The following is a 23,544-nucleotide window of genomic DNA, read 5'->3' on the forward strand; positions in this document are numbered from 1 at the left end:
CTTAAATTTCTGACCATTAAAAACTTTTTTCTGGTTGCTAATACTTTGGCCAGAAGGTTAGTGGACCTGGGATGAGGGTTTTTCAGGCTCCATAGTTTCCTGACAGGATGGTTCTTAATCTGGGTCCAGGTTTCATCTCTATCATCTCGAGCACATTTCACAAAGAGGCAGAATATGTTCTTCCAGTGTTTCATCGCAATGCTGTCTCTCTGGCATTTGTTGGCTGGTCTTCATTTATTTGGGACGGGTTGCTTTCTGCTGTCAGTATGATAGGCTGTGAACTTTAATCCTGCAGGTAGAGGGGGCTTCTTCTTCCTCTACTCTGAGTCTTTGGATAAAATCAGCTATTTCAGTTGTTAACAAGCTCTCAGGAAAGGAGTTGCCTGGACACACTCTGAGACGTTCTATGAGAGGCATGTCCACTTCGTGCGGTGAACTGTCTCTCGGAGACATTTGCAGTTGCATTTTAAGAATTTAGGGGGCCCTGGGCCAGACGTATTTTGGGGGCCTCTCGTCAGAACAGCTTTGAATTTATGATCCAGTTTCAGATTTTGCATGCCCTCTGGCCAGCTCACTGGCAGTGCACAGGCAAACTGCTCCAAATTTTAAATGTGTTTGCATCTAATATTTAGGGATAGTGTGGTGTGTTTTCAATATTGGGACAGTTCACTAATATTAGTATAAATAATCTCTGTGACATATGAATAGGAAAGGACCTGGATTGATGTAAAAAAAACTTTTGAATGGATGTTGCATGAAACATAAACGCAACATTTCTCTGCAAAACGTCTGTAATAGACTCTCACACATCACCCACATTGAAAATAAACGAAAGGAAAACGGTATCTGAAAGAATGTGTTTAAGAATGATTCAAGGCTAACAGGGCAAGATTCTGCAGAACAGAGCTGGCTCTATCGGGGGCTCCCTGAAAGCTTGGGGCCTGGGCCAGAGCCCACTTTGCCCAGGCCTTAAAATGTCTCTGGACATTTGTGTGGCAGCTACTTGGGCTGTGACATCTACACCTGTGTCTTTTTACATAGGTGATGCTGATTCTGAGAATACTCCACCTTTTGTAATTGCATTTATATATTGCTTCCACTGACGAGGCGTTGAAGCCAGTGCTGGAAATGGAAAAAGAGAAGTGCAGGTACTCTGTATAAGAGTACCTGCTTGTTACTGAGAAGTGCCAGTACTCTCCAATTAAAAGCATTACGTCACTCTTGAGAAGTGCCGGTACTCCGTACCGGAGAGTACCAGCCCATTTAAAGCACTGGTTGAAGCGCTTTACTGCGAGTAGCATGCTACTCCGAGACCCAAGTTTAGATATTAATCCAGTGGTTATTGTGTTTTCATCCAGCTACTTTGTGATTGATTATATTAATACCAGTTGGGTGTGATAATTAGTGAAGGATATGTGTTTCAGGTGAATGGTTGGTAAACTAGGTAGGCTGGCGAAGATTGGGTCATGTAAGGTTACAGGGATAGGGTTTTAAAGAGGAGAAGTTGTGATCTAAGAGATGAGGAATCAGCCAGTTGCAGAATTACCGGAAGGAAGGATTAAGGCAGGCACGAGGCTGGGAGGAGGCATGTTGCGGATCTAAGGCTCTGTATGCTGCTTCTGGTTAAGGTGTTAATATTCACACGAGTGCTCTTACCTGTCAATCTCTTGCATCAAAAATGCAGGTGAAGTCGTGCATTTAAGAGGGTAATCCCATTAAGGTCAATGGGGATTTAATATTTTGTTAGATTGTAATGCTCAAATTACTTACCGGTAAACTCTCTACTACTTCAGCTTTGGTTTTGGCTTTGGATAGTTGTATCAGGAGGATGGAGATGTGTATTGGGCTCTTATATATTGCAACGCAGGAGGCAGTAAGGGCTGTTTTGTGTGTTTTTCATCATTTACATGAGTATTTGACATCTTGTAACTCAGAATCTGGATCGAGGAAAAGAAAACTTGAATAATTGGAGTACCAGTAAGTATTATGAAAGTATGTTTCATCCGTGTTCCAGTTATGTGCTCCACAGAGTCAGGGTGAATTCCTGAGATATAAACAAAAGTCTTGAATTGTTCCATATCAGGCACAGCCCTGCCATTTTTCCCAGGTGCATGTGTGATGGCTTCTCCAGTCCAGGTTTTTTAGGTCTCGCTGAGCCAAAGGCTCGAAGAGACATTTTATATGTGGGATTTTCAAAGTGCTACCCACAGTCTTTTGGCTGGCCTAAACCTTGAGTGCACGATCACATGCACGTGCACAGCTGCTCCTCTGCTCATTGCATTCCCTCCTCCCTTCTCACCCAGCCCTTTGATGCTCTGCTCGATTACTTTCACTTTCACCGCTTTGACCCTTGCATTCCCCCCTCCCTTCTCACCCAGCCCTTTGATGCTCTGCTCGCATCTCCCTCCTCCCTGGGCGTGAAGGGAGACAGAGCCATCCTGCTTGATTAATGGCTTTGCATTCCCATGTGTTCCCGTAGTAAACATGCCCGAGGCGCCAGCCGTGCACAAGGCTCACGGAGACATTCTCTTTACCCTCGTTAGTCCCTGTATCTCTATTTCCTTCAGAAGCTCCTGCTTTTCCTACCTTTCTGCCCAGCGATTTGCTTATCGCTTTATTCACTGACCCTGCATCCTGTGGTGCCATCGGGTGGATAGTAGCGCTTTCCAAAAACACGAAACAAAATAAAACAAGTCAAGAGATTTCCTGTCTTTGAACCGCGTATTTCCCTATCTAACGACTAGGACATGTGAAGAGAATTAAAAACACTCAGTGACTCCAGGGACAATAAAGAAACGCGTTTTTTCTGTCTAAAGAAGAGAAGCTCTGCGGAGGCCGTCCTTTCAGGCGCTACAGGCATGTCCTGTCAAGGATGAGTACTCTACGGTCTGTTTTAGGCGCCTCTACAGCGCATACACCTTACTGCTCGAGGCGAGCGGATTCGTAATGCTAGGCGGGAGCAAAGAGGTGCTTATGTTTGTCTCCCATCACTCACTTACTCACTTTCTATCTCCCTGGGTCTTTTCTCTCTCTCTTCCACCCCTCGCTTTATCCTACTGACATTCACTACTTCTCCCTTTACTTCTCTTCGCTCCTTACCTTCTGTGCTCCTCCACCAACTTTACAACAACCCCACCCACTCTGCACAGCCCCCCCAGTCTCCACCTCCCTTCCCTCCACTCTGCCCCCTATTTCTCTCCTTCCAGGTCTCCTCGTTTCCCTCGGCCCCTTCCCACATTTTGGGAATAAATCTTGCTGGTCGTTCTGCCGCGGGATGTGATGGGATTGCGTTTCCTCGGACAGCGCCGCGCCGAGTCCTCGGCCACTTCAGATTGCTTTAGACAAAACAAGAGGGGGTAAAAGAAACTACCAGTGTGTGTACATATGACTATCGAGAGAGGGATCCATGTTTGTTATCCGTTGCTTATTTGTGCGTGTGTTCTATTTATATTGTAAATAGAATAAATAAAAAAGTTAGTACGGTATGAGGAGAAGCTTAATAAATCTATTTTGCAGAATACCATTCGCATATATAGAAAATTACCGGTTTTACCAGTAAGAACGTGCACAAGTAACTACGGTTCGTGTGCCTCACCATCCATTCCCCATGCTGACGGAATAGTTGCTAAAGATTATGTATGTGCTACAGATGTCACTCTGCCTTATTACAATAACTTCCTTTTTATATAGCGCTTGCTACAGTTTTGTCTTTTCATAGCACGCAAATAAAATGCATTCATATTACAGGACACAATACCACTACATACATCGATTTCCGATGGATTTAAGGTGAGTGAGGCCTGTCGGAATAAAACGCATTCTGCTCTGATTCTTCGGGTATGGGGGGTATTAAAGTAAAAACACATCGATCGGACTCCGATCCCTCGGATCTTATGTTGTAACACTATAAACCTTCTTTCGTACGGGAACATATTTTGAAGATTCTGTGCGAGTGCGCCAAGAGGCCCTCTCTGCTGTGAGCGGCTCTAGAAATAAAGGATAACAATACATAGTTGGTTGGTAAACTTGACTCGAATTGTCTGATAGTACAGCCCCTCCCAGCATGTCACCCCACAGTCACATGCTAAGCTTAGGCCCCCTTCATCTTTCCATCAGTTGCTGAAATATATTGAGTCAAATCAATAACATTTGGAGATGGCGCTATAAGGCACCCTGAAGCGGCACGGGCGGCAGATAGTGCTTTCTAACATTGCTTATACATACCTGATAATTTTGCCGTATTCAGGACCAACACACTCACTGCGTGCACACAGAACCAACACACTCATTGCCCTCACACTGACCCAACACACTCACTGCGTGCACACAGACCGAACACACTCATTGCCCTCACACTGACCCAACACACTCACTGCCAGCACACAGACCCAACACACTCACTGCTCACACACAGATCCAACACACTCACTTCTCGCACACAGATCCAACACACTCACTGCTCGCACACAGACCCAACACACTCACTGCTCGCACACAGACCCAACACACTCACTGCTCGCACACAGACCCAACACACTCACTGCTCGTACACAGATCCAACACACTCACTGCTCGCACACAGACCCAACACACTCACTGCTCGCACACAGATCCAACACACTCACTGCTCGCACACAGACCCAACACACTCACTGCCCGCACACAGACCCAACACACTCACTGCTCGCACACAGGGGGGCCAAGACCCGCTCTCCTTGAGGTGCGAACACCCATTGATTCTACTCTGCCATGTATTTTATGTCAAGTCATGGGACCCCTGGCAAGGGAAGCCCGTGGAATATGCAGATCAGTGAACGGAGAGGTATGCTTCTTTTGAGCACCCCGCCTGAACCCGCACCCTCAAGGCACTTTTTAGTCCGCGTCAACAAAACAACAACCGCCGATATGAATTTCTTTTATCCGCTTGCCTCGTCTCCGCTCCTGGCTTCGGGGTGGAAGTAGGTACCCCCACGTCTCCCTCTAATCTGCAGCTGTAGATATGAGCCCTAGATCCAGTGTACGATTTCGGGCAAATGTCTGTCCCCACCCAAGAAGACCTCTGAAAGGGGGGGTGCTCTTCTAAGCGTATTGTTGCTTAATTTGTGAAACAGCGACTGCGCCTTCCCCTTCTACACCCTCTCCACCCCTACAAGAAATACAAGCATTGGCATAGCCAATAGGCCTCGCTTTTGGGACCTTATAAGTGTTTAGTTATGCAGCACAATATCCTTGGTGCAACAACATCAACTGTTGCATGGCTAAACACTTATAAGGTCCCAAAGGCGAGACCTATTGGCTATGCCAATGCTTGTTTTCTTTGAATTCTGGGACTTGTAGTCTTGGTTATTCCATTGTAAAACGGGATTAAAAGCCCAGGAGTTCAAAGAGAAAACCTGGACTGGGGCAGCACATCACGCATGAACCTAGGAAACTTTGCAGATATGTAGGCGTAAGAAACGTATCAGTGTTGATTTCCTTTGAATTGAGGTACCTGTGTCTATTAAATGCAGGACTACAAGTCCTACAATGCAATTGAAATATGGGAATGAGTGAGCTACACTAGCCTCGATTTGGGGAAGATGTGAGATACCTGCTAAAAGCTGTGTACTTGTAATTAAAGTCATTAGAATGGGTGAATATTTTAGATGTCAGTCATAGCAAGAAGCTGGTAAATTGGTATAAATATTCGTTGAATTAAGACCACCGAAGCAGCGTATTTTGCACGAACCGCAATCAGTGCTGTAATTTTATTTTTAAAAGCTGGTTGAACCGAGGCGGCTGCGCTCGCCCGCCCCCTGGCACGGAAAGGGTTCACACGACCCTGCAATGTTGCGCGCTGGCAGAGCGCAGCTGTCACGTGGCCTGGAGCCCGGTCGCCTAGGAGACGGCCGGGGCGGAGGGAGGGAGGAGGGTCCGGAGACGGGGCTGCGCCGCGCTCCGCACTGGAGCCTCAGTGCGCTGGCGGACTGGCTGCGGAGACACCATGTTGGAGCTGGCGGCCCTGCCTGCCGGTGTAGCACAGCGAGACAGCACTGCCCGCAGCGGCGACGGCAGCAGCACCGGCTCTTTCTTTTAGACCCGCGCAGGATTTGAAAAAACAGGAGACATTTTTGCCAATTTACATATTTTCCCAAGGATTCTCCTCTGACGTTTCCAGGACGGTGATTGTTTGGTTATTTCCTTTCGGGATTGATCGGAGCTTGGAAAATGGAGGCTGTCATTGAGAAGGAGTGCAGTGCCCTCGGGGGGCTTTTTCAGACCATCATCAGTGACATGAAGGTAAGGGGGAAACGAGGGGCTTAACCCCAGCAGGGCTCATGCACCTGCAGTGCAGGAGCTCTGGTGTCAAACTGCACCATGTTGCAGTGTGGAATCCGCGGCAGGGGGGTGTTATCGCAATATCCCCTTTATGTCTGTTTTATAATCTTGTTGTGAAACTAGTAAACGACCTCAGTTTTCGTATGCACTTTACGATTGCAGATTTTATCAGTAAGTGCTCTTTCGCTTTTGAATCAGTGCGCGCAGGGTTGTCTGCAGGTGAGTGAATGCCTGGCTGCACCTGCAGCAGGACAGGAATCTCAGCCAGTGCATGCTGAAATGTGTGCTGGGGCAGGCATCGTTGTCATCTTGTGTGCTCACATTGCAGCTCTCGACTTACATTGTGACTGGTTTGTGGTCTATAATATCCCAGATGGTCAAATGATGAAATGTGCATGGCTGTAAAGCGCCCAGCCTCAGTATGAGACGCATTGTTGTTAGTCTGTGCGTGTTATTTATTAAACGCGCTCTGCTGCCTTTGTTGCTAGGTCCGTACTCTATGAACACAGTTACTAAATACACTGCTGTGTACGCAGTGAAAACTCTGGTCGCCTTCTAAAATCAAAATGCAATATGCATCAAGAAATATTTTCTTTTGTTTTCATCTTCATTTATGGAGTGGTGTTCAACCTCCTCATGTATTTTTCTTTTTTTAATAAAGCTGGTTATATGTGTGTGTATATACATACAGTTGCTGTGTTGTAACATTCGGAAATCCGCGCTCGTACAAAGCGCTGTATATTTTTGTCCACGTTTAATATTACTCAAATTATTACTCACCTTAATTGACTTTGGGGGGGGGATGGAAAGCCGGTCTCATGCTATCAATATGAAAGCACATGACCCAAAACTGGCATGCCACAGCAGCGAGCGTTTAAGTCGCGGGGTTATCCTATGTATCTTCATGTAGCGGTAAAACAAACCTTCTCAACATAAAAGGAAGTATAGCCACAATTATATACATTCACTCAACAACCTACGTACCCACTGGGGCAAAAAGAGAGCTGGTTCATAACACCTCTTCTATAGAGCAGCGCGCAACCGCAAGCATTGGCAGCAGGCGCGTTATTAAAGAGCTGTATTAATGTTGGTGTTTGATGTGGAGAAGTTTTTTTTTTTTCCTTCCAAACATTATAAATCAATTTGCAGCGGGGATCGATAATTCAGCAGACAGTTTGCGGGATCCGGAAGGGGTGGAGGTGTCGGGCTGCCTGGGGAGCGTTCAATCTGACAGCGGCGGATATAAAAGTTGACATATTTCTGGAGCGCAGGACTTGGGAAACCTCCCCGGGTCCGCGGGAAGCCGCGGGTTCTCCCCCCAGCGGACGGAGCTTGAGTGCGGTTTTTAATGGGAGTGCGATGTGCAGCTCTTTGTGTGTTCATCTTGTGCTTGACGGGCACAGTATGCGTCTTTCCAGGGCTTGGAACGCAGTTTAAGAATCTCTGAATGAAACTGCACTGCAGGTGTGTACGAGGAAGAACAGCTGCCATTGGCTGAGTGGAGCGATGCGAAACCTCCTGTGAATAACAGATTGTTGTATATCACGCCCTTAAACCGCAGGTATCAAGAGTTGTAGCATTTTATGTCCGTGCTTTCAGTTAATCTTTAATAATATTTTATTCACGCCCGACTCAATATCTCTACCTTAATTAGCGTTTCACGGATGAAAGGACGAGCTGCACCAGGTGGGCCTCGAACCTGTGACCTGCGGGTTGCAATCATATCACGGCGGCAAATGCTTTGACATGCTTTCACCCATATTTAATTGTGCTAATTCAGTGAGGGACTCCCTGAAGTGGCAATAACTGGGTACAGTATTACACCTGCTGTTAATATAGAGTGCCCGGGGATTCCCGGATAGGGCTTCGCCTCCTCTCACCCGAGTCCATGACGGACTTACTGGAGTGTTCTGCTTGGGTTTATTTACATCAAACACTAAACAAACACAACGTTCCTCAGCTAACAAACCGTTCCAAGTCACACAAATAGTAAGGGTATTGCATCATGGAAATTACACGGAATACAGTGTATTTTTTTTGCATAATATTAAATCTATGTGTTCAGGTGTAACAAGGATTATTAACAAAGTGGATCTGTGGCCGCAGGCGACTTGCACCTGAACGGGACCTTTCTCTCCTTTGCAGACACGAGCGAATGCCGCTAGACCCCGGAAGGTTAGTTTTTTGCAATATGCAAAAATATGACGCACAGCGGTGAATTGTGGACAACCTTTCTGGCCAAACCTGAGGAATCCCTTACCTTGACGGTGCAACTTGATCCGGTCTCCTTTTATGGGACTCATCTCCTTCTTGTATAAGGTCTTGAAGGCGGACTGCGTGATGGACGTCTGTCGGGTCTGGGATAGATGGTCAGCAGGGCCGGACTGGCCATAGCGGGCACCGGGCGTTTCCCTGATAGGCCTCTAGTGTGGGGGCCGGTTTTGGGCCCCTGCGCAGGGCCGGACTGGCCGTAGCGGGCACCGTGCAATCCCCCGGTGCGCCGCACGGGTGGGGGCCGGTTTTGGGCCCCTGGGGGCCGTTTTTGTTACAGGGCCGTTTTTGCAGCATAGCTGCAAAATCGGCCGTGTAACAAAATCGGCCGAAAACCAGCCCTGGCAAAGAGCTCGGTGGCACCCCCATGGGAGGATGGGGGGGCTGCGAGGGGGCCAGCAGAGCACTTAGCCAGGGCCGGTTGTGTTTCCCAGTCCGGCCCTGCCCCTGGGGGGCTGTTTTTGTTCCGGGGATCGGCAATATCGGCCCCTGGTAACAAAATCAGCTGGAACCGGCCCTCGCAAACTGCTCAGCTGCATTCCCCCTCATCGCAGGGGGGGCAGCTGAGCAGTTTGCCAGGGCCAGTTTCTGTTCCCAGTCCGGCCCTGATGGTCAGCAGTCTTGCCATCTATCGCCTCTCATGGAGGGACAATGGTGGCGCAGGTTCGGGAGGTGGCTAGCAATGCGCGTTTTAAACTCACACAATTCCGCTACTTGCATTGCACATACATGACCCCCCTCCACCGGTTGGAGCGGTTTAGTGCTGTATGTTCGTCTGCATACCCCTGATGCGACGATTTTTGCCCATATGACATGGGACTTAACAGTCAATCAATAAGGGGGATTGTAAGCGCACTACTCACCTGTGAGGGTCTCAAGGCGCGGGGGGGGCGCAGTTCTGCTTAGCCGAAGAGCCAGTTCTTGAGGGTCTTCCTCAAGGTGCTCAGGGAGGGGGCGTGTCTGATGTCCCCTGGGAGCTCATTCCAGGTCTTGGCTGCAATGTGAGAGAAGGATCTTCCGCCTGCCCTGTCTCTGTGGATACGCGGGGTTTCGGCTAGTGCGAGTTTGGAGGATCGGAGGTTTCTTTTGGGTAGTTTATTCTGTCTTTGAGGTATTTGGGTCCAGTGTTGTGTAGGCATTTGTAGGTGTGGGTGAGTATTACGAAGGTGACTCTTTTATCCACAGGAAGCCAGTGGAGCCTTCATAGATATTGGCTAATGTGTTTGTGCCGGGAGATGCCCAGGACGAGTCTGGCAGCAGTGTTCTGTATCGTCTGGAGTTTGCGGAGTAGGGATTTGTTTATGCCGGCGTAGGGTGTGTTTCCATAGTCCAGTCTGTTGGGGATGAGTGCGTGGGTGACCGTCTTCCTTGACTCTGGGTGGAGGGGGATCCATTTGAAGGTCTTGCGGATGGTGTTGAAGCAGCTGGAGGTGACGGTGTTGACCTGTCGGTTCATGGTGAGGGATGAGTCAAGTACGATGCCGAGGTTTCTGGCGTATGACACCCATACATTGTATCTCAGGGGTCCTGCAGAACCCTGAGTCTGGGGCCTGTATGCACCACAGATTTACCTTGCAAGGGCTCATGTTGGCCAAGCGGCGTATTGCTATCCACTGGAGGCCCTCTGCGCCACCTCGACTGGATGTGTGGAGAGCTGATGTGTGTGTGAATGGGGAGTAGCTGAGAAGCGCCGCCTGCGCTCAGTTCGCACGGATGACAATGTAGAGTGAAATTTGGAGACTTTGGGGGGGACAATGCTGAAGAGAATGCAGTCAGCTGGACTTTCGGGTGGGGACACAGAGGACACACCCTAGGCGGGGGACTCCTGTACACGGTCGGTCGCAGATGCAGGTGTCCAGTGCATTGACTGAATGACTGTTATCGGTTGGGGTGGCCGGTTTGACTGGGACTGCTTCGAGTGCGTCATGTGCCTCACGGACTGTGGCGGGGCGGGCCGCATCGTGGACAGGCGGGTCTCCCAGGGGACGGGATGATGGTTTCTCGTGTAATTATGACATTGTGGCTGGCACCTCTCCTCGCCTTATGGGCTGATGATTGTGGACCTGGGTATGTGCCCCGTGGTGCGGCCCTGTGATCATGTCCTTTGGTGAACTGTGGGTCCATGCTGGAGAGTGGGGGCAAGGACACTGATATCTTTTTGTGCCACTCTAAATGACTCAAAGATATATATGAAGGGTTACTCCCGCCAATTGCTGCCAGTGTTCTCTAGATTAAAGTTCTGTGTTTCATTTACTGTTCTGGACAACTGATTTCCTTGTTGGAGTCGTACAGCGCTTCCAGCAATGTAATGTGTACCCTAAGACACTAGTCAGGGGCCTCCTTCCAGGTTGCACGTGAGGGCACAGCAGGTGGGTTACTGGATGCACAAAATGTACTTTGTTTGCCATTATTTGCGTACGATATAGTTACCTGTGGTACAGTGTATGCTGGTGGCTGTATGACTTTTCAATAAAAAAAAATAATAATAAGGTCTATATTTCGAAATGTTCCATATGGGTCCAACCCGGGGGGGTGGGGGGGGGGTGAATGCCCCAGCTTTAAGGCTTTAATTCTCATAATCTACTCGGATCACCCAAATGAAACCACCTGTATCCCTGAGGGGCGGTCCCAACCTTCTGAACGCTTGACGACCTGCCTCTGGCCCCGCCACTCCTACAATGTGCTGCGACGGGAGCCCCAAGATGCGAGCCCAGGAGCCACAGCCCTATGGGCTCCGTTGGTAAACTGTGAACTCCAAGCCCACCCCCCCCCCCGAAATATTTGTATGAGGAGACCATTCATGCCAGTGATCATTTTTTGCTACCAGTCACTCCGCCACCTGAATGGGAGTGGGTTGGTGGGAAATTGTTTTGTGGGGTGACAAGTGCCGCCCAGTGGCGTAACGAAACTTGAGGGGGGCCCCTGCAAAGTGCCTGTAGCTCGGGCCCCCCACCCGGGGGCTGCAGGCGCTATTGCTACACCACTGGTGCCCCCATAGTTCAGATGTCGTGATACCCCAGCTGAAACGGCAGAGGCCAAGTCACTGCTGGCAAACTAGCACCCCCCCCCCCTGACATTTCGACAATGCCCCTTTCCTGTTTCCTGTCTCCTGTCCCCCGCTCAACCATTGTGGGACAAGGGTCAGAAAATGCTACCCATGGTTTCCCCTGCCTGCCCCCAGAGGGAGCAGGGGGGAGTGCGGGTCTACTGGGGCTTCGGTTCCCTGCGCCGCTTGCCCTAAAGGAGGTGCGCCCTACATATTAGTGCAAGGCTAGTGCTAGGGTTTGGCAGTGTCTCAGTGGCTTTAGCCAGCGCTTTAAGTGGGATGAAAAAAGTGGGGGTGGTGGGGAGAGTCTCTCAAAGAGGCGTGCCTGATGCAATTAAGGGTGTGGCTTAAAAACACCTAAGCTAAAAATCTGTACTTAGTGTAGTGTACCTCCCGACTTGTATTTTGCTCCTTCTGTCATTGCATCCAGATATATAATACAACAAGTAACATTACACCTACAGCAAGCCAGGAGTTTTGGCTTTGCCAAAGGTTGTTAGTTGCATAGGATAAATAAGCTACAACTATGGCTTGGTTGTGTATAATATTAACAATGATTCAGTTCTGAAATGAGTCTGTGAAAGACCATAACGAGTCTCTTTGAAGTTACATCAAAGTCAGTGAAGGGTGGCACTGCTGCAGAGTTAAGATTTTTTTTTCCACCCCTCCTTCTCGGCGCCTGCTTTGTAGAAGTGCCGGTGCTGAGCGCCGGCAGGACCAAGCCCACTTAAAGCCCTGGTTGTAGCACTAGCCCAGTGGCACGTTGCACTGAATAAAACCCAGTGTTAACCGTGGCAAAACAAGATGCCCATAACAGCAGGACTGTCATCCCCTACAGTGCTGACCAAACATGGTTAGTGCACAGCCATGTGCAAGTGGAGAAAGTGTCACTTTTAGACCAGTTAATTTGTGCCGCACAAGTTGTAGTGCAAAAAGAACAGATGATGGACAGAATGCTGAATAAATCAAACATTCACCCCCAGTCGCAGATCTGGAATAATTCATTGTTTTTTGCTCCCCATGCCATTCCAGTTTAGACCCATCAATATGGAAACCAGCCTTGACCCTGCTGCCCATGGGAACAGTCCAGCCCGAACAAGTTGTAGTGGCATTAGTCGTTGCGTGCACTCTTTCTAGTCATGGACTCTCTTATGATCACCTAATGCTTTCAGGGTGATGTGGTCCTGTTCTGGTTCCATTGAACTAATGAGACGAACACGCCTGAAAACACTGACTTGTAAATGAAAGGTTCTGGACTGGACGCAGTGTAGTGACCTGGAGTAAGGTGGCCACCCTGGTTGTTGCTAGTACGGCATTGCACATGGCCCATGATTTGGAAGTTTCCGGTTAGCCTTGCTGAGGGTGTGAAGTGTTTACCACCTGCATATACGTAGTGGTATGTTTACGTCGTATTTACACTAATCCTACATGATGCTGAACACCCCTAATCCTTTATGTTTGCCACACTCGGTGTTACCTGATCATGCACTCATTTTTTGTCTAGGTTTGCGCTGTACAAAGACATTCAGAGATACTTGCGGGCACCATTGCAAAGGCCCTCAAATCTCGACTGAGACTCCTGTTTGCTTCCGCAGCGGGGTCCTGGGTTTCTATCGCATATCCGAAATGTTGCCCTTTCACATTATTACTGGGGAAATAGGAAAAGTACTTGAAAAAGAAGTAAAATATGTACAATCCGGGCACAAACTACAGTTGTGCATGTTATGCCTCATTCTGAGCCGGAAAACTCAAAATGGTGCAGAAATTGCACACCTAGTGAATACCGCACATGGCGGTATCAGCAGTCACCAGGTGTGCAGTTTCTGTCTGGGATTGTGGAACTCTTTAAATAAGTAGAAATAAATGAGTATGGAATAAACATTTTTGGGAGTTATTGAGATTGTACAAAGCAGTGTTGTATTCTGAGCAGAAATTCCCAAATTCCTCCCTAAGCAAATGAGGAACATCTGAGGGATTTCATCCTGTGATTCCGTGTCCTTTCTGTAAAGGGGAGTGTTAGTGCTGAGTAAACAGAGAGGCTTCTTACTGTGGGCCAGCAGGCCATGAATGCACAGTAGGCAAAGTGTGAGATGGCCTTAAAAAAGAGTGGCTCTGTGTCAGGCCCAAGCATAAGATCTGAACGCTGTGGGGTTCATGGATTATGTGTTCACGCGCACAACCCAGAACACGAGGTTTTATTATCCTGTGGGAATTGTTAGCAGTAATGCAATAATCCAATGTGCAGCCTGTCAGTAATGCCCTTGGAAAGCTTCCCATGGGCTCCCTCTGGACTGACATTAGATACTGCTTTACAGACCTTGCATTTAGTAACTTGGCGTGTGACCTTGTGTCGGCCTTTTAATTCTGAGCTCCAGCAATAATCCCATATTCGAGAGATGAGGAGGGCAGGAAGCATAGGCCACAATGTCTCTGAAAACCAACCAGGGTGGGATGGGGTCCCCTTTTTGCATATAGAGGACCATAGTTGGAAAAAAAAAATGGTAACCTCTGCTCCATGAGGGTAAGAGGCACAGGAAAAGGGGTGGATTTCGTGCACCTGCACAGGAACACTACTTGAGCTTCCTGCATCTCACATAGAGCGCTACTTCTGGTTCGAAGGGCTCTGACGTAGAATGAGGACCAGATGTAACAAGCATTGGCATAGCCAATAGGTTTCACCTTTGGGACCTTATAAGTGTTTAGCCATACAACAGTTGCATAACTAAATGCTTATAAGGTCCCAAAAGCGAGACCTATTGGCTATGAAAGCGGCCGCGAAAGTGAAAGTGATCGCGATCACGTTCAAACATCAAAGCGGCTGCGAAAGTGATAGTAATCGCGATAAAGCACCGCGCCCGCACACATGCACTGTAGCTCCAGGCTGGCCTGGTAGCACTTTTTGGAGCCATCTCAGTAAGTCTCGCCAGAACATCGCATGCGCTGGGTCAGGCGAGACCTAAAAATAGCAGTGTCAGCATAAACTGCTACTCTACATACATTTTTGAATTGAGTCTAATCGGTTGGATTAAATTAGATTTTTCCAGGTGACAAAGAAATGAAACTAGATATACAGCAAATAAAACTGGGTAGTGGACCCCGCTGTCTGGTGCTGTGTTGAATAGGGGATTGAATAGACCGCTTCCCTTCTCAAGTATGTGTTTTATAATTTTAGGGTCGAAGCCCATTTGTAACGTGATAAACCAGAGAAAGGACCATGAGACCCTGTCGAACATCTTCTTGGCGCCCATCAGAATTAGACTTCCGCTGCCTCTGGCAGCTGCCGCAGGACCAAAGATGGAGGAGGCCATGTTAATACAAGCCCTTGTATCTTTACTGGGAATCAGGCCATGATGCAGAGGAGATGCAGGTGATTGTGTATAGCGTTTATCGAGGAGCTTTGCATAGATGTTTGCATAAGTATTAAAGGTATTGGGCAATAAGATGTACACTTTCGAGGATTTAAAAAAAAATTTAATGGGAAATAACTAGATCACTTAGTACGATAGTAAAACTTTATTAGTTTTCTTAAGATCAACAACCAGATCCATGTGATCTTGTATATCATACATTTAATTTGTAAAATACAGATGGTATGCAATTGGAAACCGTGGCTTTATCATTTGATTAGTTTTTAATTGTCCTCTATCCTTATTGAAGTAGAAATGTTGTTCCTTATTGGGCAGAGGTTTCATCTTTTAATTTCTGTTGCTTACATGGGGTCTGACGGTCTTGCAGCCGCTTGTGACCCTCTGAGATACCGCTGCCATGTTTTTTAAGTCTGTCTGTGGGTGCGGAACCAAATCTTGGAAATTGACCATTTGCTTCCGTCGACTAAAAAACAAACCATCCAACCCTATTCAAAAGGCCTCAACCGCGGAAGGACATTGGTCACCCTAACTGAAGAAAGGAGCAGCATTTTCAGATAGTAGGGTTGTTTTGGTGCCCCTCTGGGCTGAGAGCCATAGGTTGTCACCTGCTACAGCTTTGCTCTAAAATTAGCATTGGTGATGAAGCGGCAGACTGTAAAGAAAGAGCCAACCCAATGTAAAGTGTCTTCAGATGCCTTTGGTCACATTGCACTTTGTACCGACAGCGGACCTTCTTAGTCGTACTTTACAGCTGCTCCAGAAATGGCGTGTAGCGGGTTTAATATATTAGAACCGGCCAATCATAAGGCCAACATAAAAAGCCAGCTGCTGGCAATAGCACTCCAGGGATAACTTAACTTTAAGTAGGAGTAATAAATAACCGCATATTCTACAATACTAAAAATAGAGCTGGCTGCTTCGCCCAAATGATTTCTTCTCGTGGGGCTACTTTACCTGGTAGCCAAGAGCATATGGTGCATCAATGGTTTTGTAATGCCTTGGAGTGAAGAAGCAAATTATTAGGTGTTTGTCTTTTAATGCATGCAGCAGATGTTGGCTTGTTACCGGGGCATGATGAGTCCTGTAGAAAGTGTACAAACTAGACACCAACCATGCAGCAGTGGATTCTGCCACATCCTTTTACCCTCTTTTCATCAATCTTATATTCTCTACTTTAGCATGGGAGCTTATAAATGATTAATATCATCCAATTTATGTTGGTGATTGATAGGACGCCACATGCCATGGTGCAGCGGTTTTGCCATCGTCTTAAGCTTTACTTACAGGAGAGCTGGGTTGGACCATGATGTTGAAGGACTGTTTTTTTTTTTCTCCCATGAAGACGAGGTAGACAGTACCTGGGCGCGCAAATGTATATTTGCTTAATAACATAGTTAAATTAAGACATTGGGCCACGGTTGATCGCCCAGGACGAAATCCAAATTGGACGTCCGACATGATCTTGTGCTCCTCCGCCCAGAGGGGGTAATCTTTCTAGAAGTATACGGCCTACAACCTTGACCACTGAGTCAAGAAGGGAGATTGGCCTATTGCAATAAGTGCTATTCCTGTCACCCTTCTTGAAAATGGGGACTATGGTGGAAGTGGCCCAGGACTCAGGGCAGCCGTTCGCAGCGGGTGCGTTAAACACAGCCACTAGGACCAGTGCCAAAAAGGATGGATCAGACTTCAACAAATCCGGGGGGCTGCCGTCTGGACCCGGAGCTTTATTACTGGTTAACCCTGCAATGCCAGCTTCAACCTCACCCTGTTAAAAAATCACTACAGTGGCATTCGTATCATGGCATGGCTGGCCGAAGCGCTCGATAGGGCTATCAAATATTGATTTAAAGTGGAGCACCCATTCCTCCTCGGTAATATGCAAATCTAAAGCCCCCCCCAACTTCATATTCAAAAAGTGGTCTGTTGAAAATGCTCCAAAACCTGGAGCTATTCCTGAGGGTACTTGACTCGATAAACTCCCTCCAAGCCTCCTCTTTCAGAATGCCCTTCAGTTTGGCCAGAGTTGTTTTATATTCTTTGCGGCATACGCGCACCTGGGATTGATTTCTCGGCTTAGCTGACAGGGCTTCCCTCAGCTTTTTCGAGGCCTGGGAGCAAGAAGAGTCAAACCACCTGGGGATAGAGGTCGCTACTCTGTGGGCCGGGGCACCTAAAAGTTCTCCAACTTTGGTGGGGATAAATTACACCTGGAACGAATAACTGATAATCTCACCTGGGGGAGTACCTGAAGAAGTGCCCCAGGCTAACTCAGAAGCACAGGATTCTTTTACTGCACAATAAAAGTTATCTGGAGAAATCTGGGACCATTTAAGCCAATGTGTGCCATCAGTAGGTCTAAGCGTACCCCTGATTACTACACTACTAATTCGTGCTAAAAGCGGGCCACACATTTGGACACAAAGCGGGTTGTGGTCACTATAGGCACTCTCCACGATATTAAAACCACAGAATAAAATTTGTAAAGAAGAGGAAATTAAAATGTACTCTATAAAAGAGCCCCTGCCTCTCCCTTTAAAGGTGGGAATGGGAAATATACTGTGCGGATCGGATAAGGACATCAGGGACAACATATCAAATTCGTTCTATAGTTTATTTAGTAGCTCCCCCTGGGCAAGATGTTCAAAGTGAATCCCCCTCATCCACGGACAGCCTAACTCAGAAATGCAGGTTGTCCTTGGGTCTCCACAAGGATGGATGTTAAAATCACCGAGAACCAGAAGGTTATGTAGAATAGAGCCAAAGGACTGCCTTATAGATGTACCCAGGGCAGTAATATTACAAACACCTGAAGGGCATGCCACCGAATTATAAAAATTAATGAGGCGCAATCTTGTAGCCCCCCTTTTTAATATCAACGCCAGTATTCCTGGGCTTGGAGACGGCACGACCTGGATCTTGCAGTCGACTGCCAGGGATATGTAAGTGACTAAACCACCCTTGGGTCTTCCACCAACCGATAGTGAGGCTGGCACAAAGAAAGCCTTATAACCTTCCAGAAATGGGTCACATTCCACCAACCACGTTTCTTGTAAACAAATCACAGGAAATTGCTTCACAAATTGCAACCATATTGGGTCGTGAAACTTGTTAGCCAGGCCTGCAGTATTCCATGTTAGAATGTTATTAGCAAACGTACGGGAGTTCTCCTAAACTACCACTGGTGAGTACTGCTTGTTTAAATCTGATTCAATGCCAGAAAATGAAGGGCTCCTTAGTCAGTCACACTCCTCCAACCCTGCTAGTGGGGAAAACCTGTTATTTAACTCCAGCGTGGGCGGGGCAATATACTGACAGCCTGTCAAAGATGATGCATAAACCGCGGGTGTTGGCAGTTGCGCAGATGCAGGCGGAAATCTATGTGACCCCCCCCACCTAGGGTTTGTAAAAAGGAAAAAAAAGCCCAATGGTAAGGCCCTAACAGATTCTGGTTTGAGAAAAGCGGGGTGTGTGTCCCTAAACAGTATCCTACCAGCAAGATGAGGGTTATCAAAATTAATAATACAATCGCCCGTGCCTGCTTTACAAGAGCTACCAATCAAACTAACTCTGCGGGCCATGATGATATTTTTAGCCACCCGTGCACCCAAAGCGGTGTTTGATAGCCAGTGAATTACTTTGTTTTTTAACTGACCAAAATCCTCGCCAACTTCCCCCCCCCCCCGCCCCCTCACCCGGGGGAGAGATGGAACATTCCCCAGAGCTACTACATAGAGGGTGGATTCAGGTGGTAGGTCAATTACTGGTAGACTCGATAGATGTGCCTCTCTGCTAACCAGCCTCCCGTCCCTTAAACAGTGACTATCATCTGTAGCGCTACCATGTACAGAGGTATCCCTTCTCACGCCTGCGATTATATTCTTTGCTCCACGCTCCAACTGTACCACAGACTGATTCTGTGCTTGATTATGTGGCTGATCCATGATAGAGTTCAACAGATTTGTCCGTGTGTCGGGGTCCCGTATAATTCTCTGGCCCAAGTCAATACTTGCCTCTCCTTTTGGGGGCAACTCATCATTAACATTCCGGTATGCTATATTTTTCTCAATCCGAGACAACCACTCAAGGATAGGGCCCAATTTTGAGTCCAACTAGCTGGTCATCGCTGCCTGTGCAAGCTTCCTGTGCCCCTGAAAGATCTACGGTAGGGATAGTGGTAGGGTGTACTGTGGCGGGTGCTGGGGTTTTAGAGACCATATTAAGTTTTTGTTTCTTCGCTTTACCCCCAGTAGATTGAATTTTCCTTTTAGAGCCAACGCCTAACCGCAAGTTCCCTTTAGCTGCCGGGTTTACATTTTCACCTCTACGGTCTGGAAATGGTTCCATCGGCTTACTGTTCAAGTGGACGACATTTCCCTGATCGGAAATAGCGTCAATACCCCCCTTGTTACATATTATAGTCACAGGCGAGAGAGGCATTGGTGTTGGCATTTGCTTAGAGTGGGCAAATAACACTCTAGTTGCCCCAGCACCGATCTGTGAGTCCACAAGAATCCCAGGGCTACTGGACAGGCTCAAGCATTCGTCAATACCCTCTGTCTGAGACGCAAGAGTATCCATAAGGGGAAGATGAGGAATGCTAATTGGAGACCTCGAGAGGCGCCCGTTCACCAACTCGATCTCCTTATCTATCACCGCTGCTGCCCTTTGCAAGAAGGAGTCCATAGTAGAAACCGAAGCGGTGGTGCCAGTCTTTCCCTTCACCGAGGCAGTAGCTGTCGTAACCTTGCGCCTAACCATAGCTAGTGATCGGGGATAGAAGCAAGGAGCTAAAAAGCTGGATGACACTAGCAAAACAAAAGGGGGGGTGAAAGAGACCCTCTTAACCCTCTGAACAGGAGATCAACCACAAGCAATGATATAGGGGTATTAATCAACTTAGCGAGCCCAGTCCACCACACCACACTACTCGCTCCTACATCCTTTGTCACTGGTGGAATCACTCGGAATAACGGGTAGACGGTACTGGGGCGAAGCACAGTTCCTTCGGTGGCCTAAAACATCCTAGTTACCACAGTCCTAGGCGTGCAGGAATCCCAAGACCGCAGGCCACAAGGGTGGTGGGGACCCAGCCCAGCCTCAAACGGCCACGGATGGGCGCAGACGAGCCTGCCCTTGGCCCGGGCCTTGCCCGGGCAAGCCTGCGCGTGTCCCCCTATTCCCCCCCCCCCCGGCTCCCTTTTAAGCGCTTCCTAGCGCTGGTGACAAACGCGGCGTGCGAGGGCTGCTTAGGAAAAGCTTTGCCTGGTACCTTCTTGGGAGCTTGAGGTCTAGAGTCTGGGATAACTCTCCTTGTAGGACCGGTTCTGCTGCTTTGACTTGGAAGGGCCTGCCTCCTACGTGCATCTGTTGCTGGTAGTGTGCTCATTGACTTAGTCGGGAATGGAAAAGATAAGAAAACATTGCCATGAGGTTGTGAACTTTGGTAACTGAAGCAAGTTCTTAGAATAGGGAAGTGGGTGTATGTACATGATTTCTTTAGAGGTGATTTACCAATACCTAGACTTTTTGTGTCTGCAAATTAAGCCTTCGTGCATCCTGTGATGTATGTGGGTGAAGTTGTGCAAGAGATGTTCCTGCTGAAGATGGCAGCTAGAGACATTCCTAACAATGAGGAGGCCTAGGTGTCCCCTACAATTTGTCGCAGGGTCAACTAATTGAGTCCAGACTAATTCAGCACTCCTTGCTTGAGCGGATGTCACTGAGTGAGCTGTATGTCAAGGTACTTATTCATAGTTCACGTTTCACAGACTTAGAAGTGAGTGAAAAAGGTAAGATAAAACACCTTTTTATTTATTTTTTTAGAGTTTTATAAAGCGTGAACTAGACCCGAGCAATCGAGTATCAGAGTGCTTTACAGGAGCACCAGTTTCGTTACAGATGGACACTTCCATTTTTAGTAGGCACGGGGCGATTACGTGATTTGCCCCGAATCACAGGACGTTGAACGTCGTTTCCAAGATTCAAACCTGGTTCCCTAGCTTCAAAGTCGACCGCTCTAGCCGTAAGGCTGCATTCTCTCCCTTGGGCTGGCAAAGGAGGTCCTCTCCATTAGGAGCAGGTTTTAGACTTGCTGGTAATCGACTCTGCAGTACTGCTCTAACTAGTAACCCATTCGGTAGTAGGGGTATCATTAGTTGGTGAAGGACAAGAACTGGAGTATGTGCAGTAGTGGTAATAGTTTGTGTACGAGTAGCTGTAGAAATACTTGTTGTAGTAAAGGACAAGTCACATTATTGGCTGCAGTAGTAATAACAGAAGAGGGGAATCCTAGTAATATCTTCAGTATTATTGAGAGTAACAGCTGGTGCATTATTGTTGCAGAACGTAGGAAACTTGATTTAAAGTACATATAACAGTAGTGGGAGGTATAGGCTTAGTACCATTAGTAGTATTTGTGTCTCGTCTACTGATAGTAGCCTTAACGGTGTAGGAACAGGCAGTAGAGAGTGAACTATCTATGCTAGTACCATTAGTACTACTGGGAGAGTAGCACAAGTGGGCATATAAATAGTAGTAGAAGCAGAGTTGGTGGAACTAAAAGCCTCATTCTTAGTTCTAGTGAAACGGGGCTACTTTAAGGTGATCTTCATGCTGAATGGATTTTTCATGTTTAATTTGATTAAGTTGACAAAGTGGGGCTTGGCGTAAGAGGCCATCTGTTGATATTGTGCTTTTCAGAGTGAAATAAGATAAAGGAATAAAATAGGGCAGTAATAAGCAAGTTCCTTTAAGTAATGGAGTCAGCAGTGGTCATTTAACTTGTTTGGTGACCTACCATTGAAGCAAAATGAAATGTATTAATAACTACATTGACCATCATGCAGTGGTACTCTGGGATATTGAAGCCAAGAACTGGATTTAATTGTGATATGGCTGGAGAACGTACAACTAAGTGTCTGCAATGAAATGGGAGACACGTTTTGTCTCGCACCACACGAAAGCTAGTCTTGTAACTCTGGCTGCCAAGGTATAGATGTAGGTGTTGGGTATTACTAAAGCTCAAGCCGAGCTCGTGAGCAACAGAGCGCTGTACATGGGGCGAGCCACTGTGGGGGTTCCTCAGGGTGGAGGAGGAAGAGTGAGGAGGTAAAGCTAGTGAGAAGTTCAGCCTATATGAGGTAGGCTGAGGGGTGTTTCTTTAAGCTGTGAGTTTCCAGTTTCTTCCTCAATGGTAAGAAGGTTGGTGCTGTTCTGATGTTGGAGGGGTTGCTGAGTCTGCAATTAGATTACATTTTAAGATTGCAACACAAAGGTTATCCTTTTGAGTTCTCCTTACTCAGAAGCACAGTTAATGTCTACTATTCACTTTCTGTAAAACATGTTCTCTCTATTTTCACATTAAGTTTGTTGTTAGGATGATGTTCAAAGTTCTGTACTGCACAACATTTGTTAAAAGGTGCACTCTTGAACTAGAGGGTCAAAAACAACATGCAACAGCCTAGTCAGCAGAAAGTTTATAGTGGGGTGGAGAGAATCTTTAGCTTAAAACGGGGGCGAAAATAAGGAAAACCAGTATCGCGTTGAAGAGAATTTAAGTTTGAGAGGGGGGAAAAAGGAATTTTTGGATCCAAGAAGAGGTACATAAGCACAGGTGATCTGGATATTATTCCATATGTTGGCTGCTAATGTGTGGCTTACCAGTGCTGTTGCCGCTGTCAGTAACTGCTGGTCAACTTCAGCTGTTTGCACCTTCTGATTGTGCTCCCAGTGGTTGTGGCCGTCAGACGTTCAAAGAAATAGCAAGTATGGAAATGTCATTAGATGTTTGGATGCACAAGTCTTGGAAAGGCAAAATACCAGAAGAAAATGTATGGTGGCCAACACACAAAGCAGCAGTAAACCTATGTCCATTAAAAACTGTTACTTTTTGGATTTGTGACATTAAATACTACTATTCTCTAAAAAGATCAGGCACACGTCATGCTTCCAAAAGCTCACTGTTTATGACTGTAAAACAGATGTTCAATAAACTCTCTTGATCATTTGCTAATGGAAGAGCCGTGATATTCCTGAACCAAATTACTACCATTTTTATAGCCAAAATCTAATGATCTTTGAGGTCACTCATGTGTGACTACTTGGGTTTCAGCGTTTTTAAGATCTCCTCTGTCCCAGGTTCTCTGTACAAGTGATCCTTAGTAAGGCAGAGGGAGGGTCACCCAGCTGCATTTGGTGCTTATAAGCCTGACCTACCCCTGGTAAGGAATAAAGAGTCCTTGTTGCTTTATTCATGATGAGTGCCCTTCTCGCTCCAGCTCCTGAGGTGTGAGCGCCATCAGCATATGATAAGCTCCAGTCCTCCCTTTTAAGACGGCCCATACAGCAATTAACACATTCACATTGGATTGCAAGTTGTATTTTCTAACTTTTTTTAGAAAAAGATGCTTTAGTGCGTAAGAACTCAACAGGATCAGTGATCTTAGTTTTATGGTAAATTCTATACACCTCACATAAGGATTGCTGCGACCAACAACCGGTTCTGAATTTAGTCTCTTGAGTTGGGTAGTGATAAATGGG

At 47.2% G+C, this 23,544-nt stretch overlaps 1 protein-coding gene across 10 annotated transcripts in view; it reads left to right on the forward strand.

Moving 5' to 3' along the window:
* The first annotated feature begins 5,918 nt into the window (after window positions 1-5,918).
* Window positions 5,919-23,544, forward strand: part of MTSS1 (MTSS I-BAR domain containing 1) — a 495,007-nt gene continuing 477,381 nt past the window's right edge. For all 10 annotated transcript variants that reach the window (XM_085604969.1, XM_085604972.1, XM_085604973.1 and 7 more), the window contains exon 1: window positions 5,919-6,279. In XM_085604969.1, the coding sequence (XP_085461095.1) occupies window positions 6,208-6,279 (72 nt within the window). In that variant the 5' untranslated portion in view covers window positions 5,919-6,207. The remainder of the gene's footprint in view (window positions 6,280-23,544) is intronic.

Source organism: Triturus cristatus, chromosome 5_1, assembly GCF_964204655.1.
Source record: "Triturus cristatus chromosome 5_1, aTriCri1.1, whole genome shotgun sequence".
Taxonomy (NCBI): domain Eukaryota; kingdom Metazoa; phylum Chordata; class Amphibia; order Caudata; family Salamandridae; genus Triturus; species Triturus cristatus.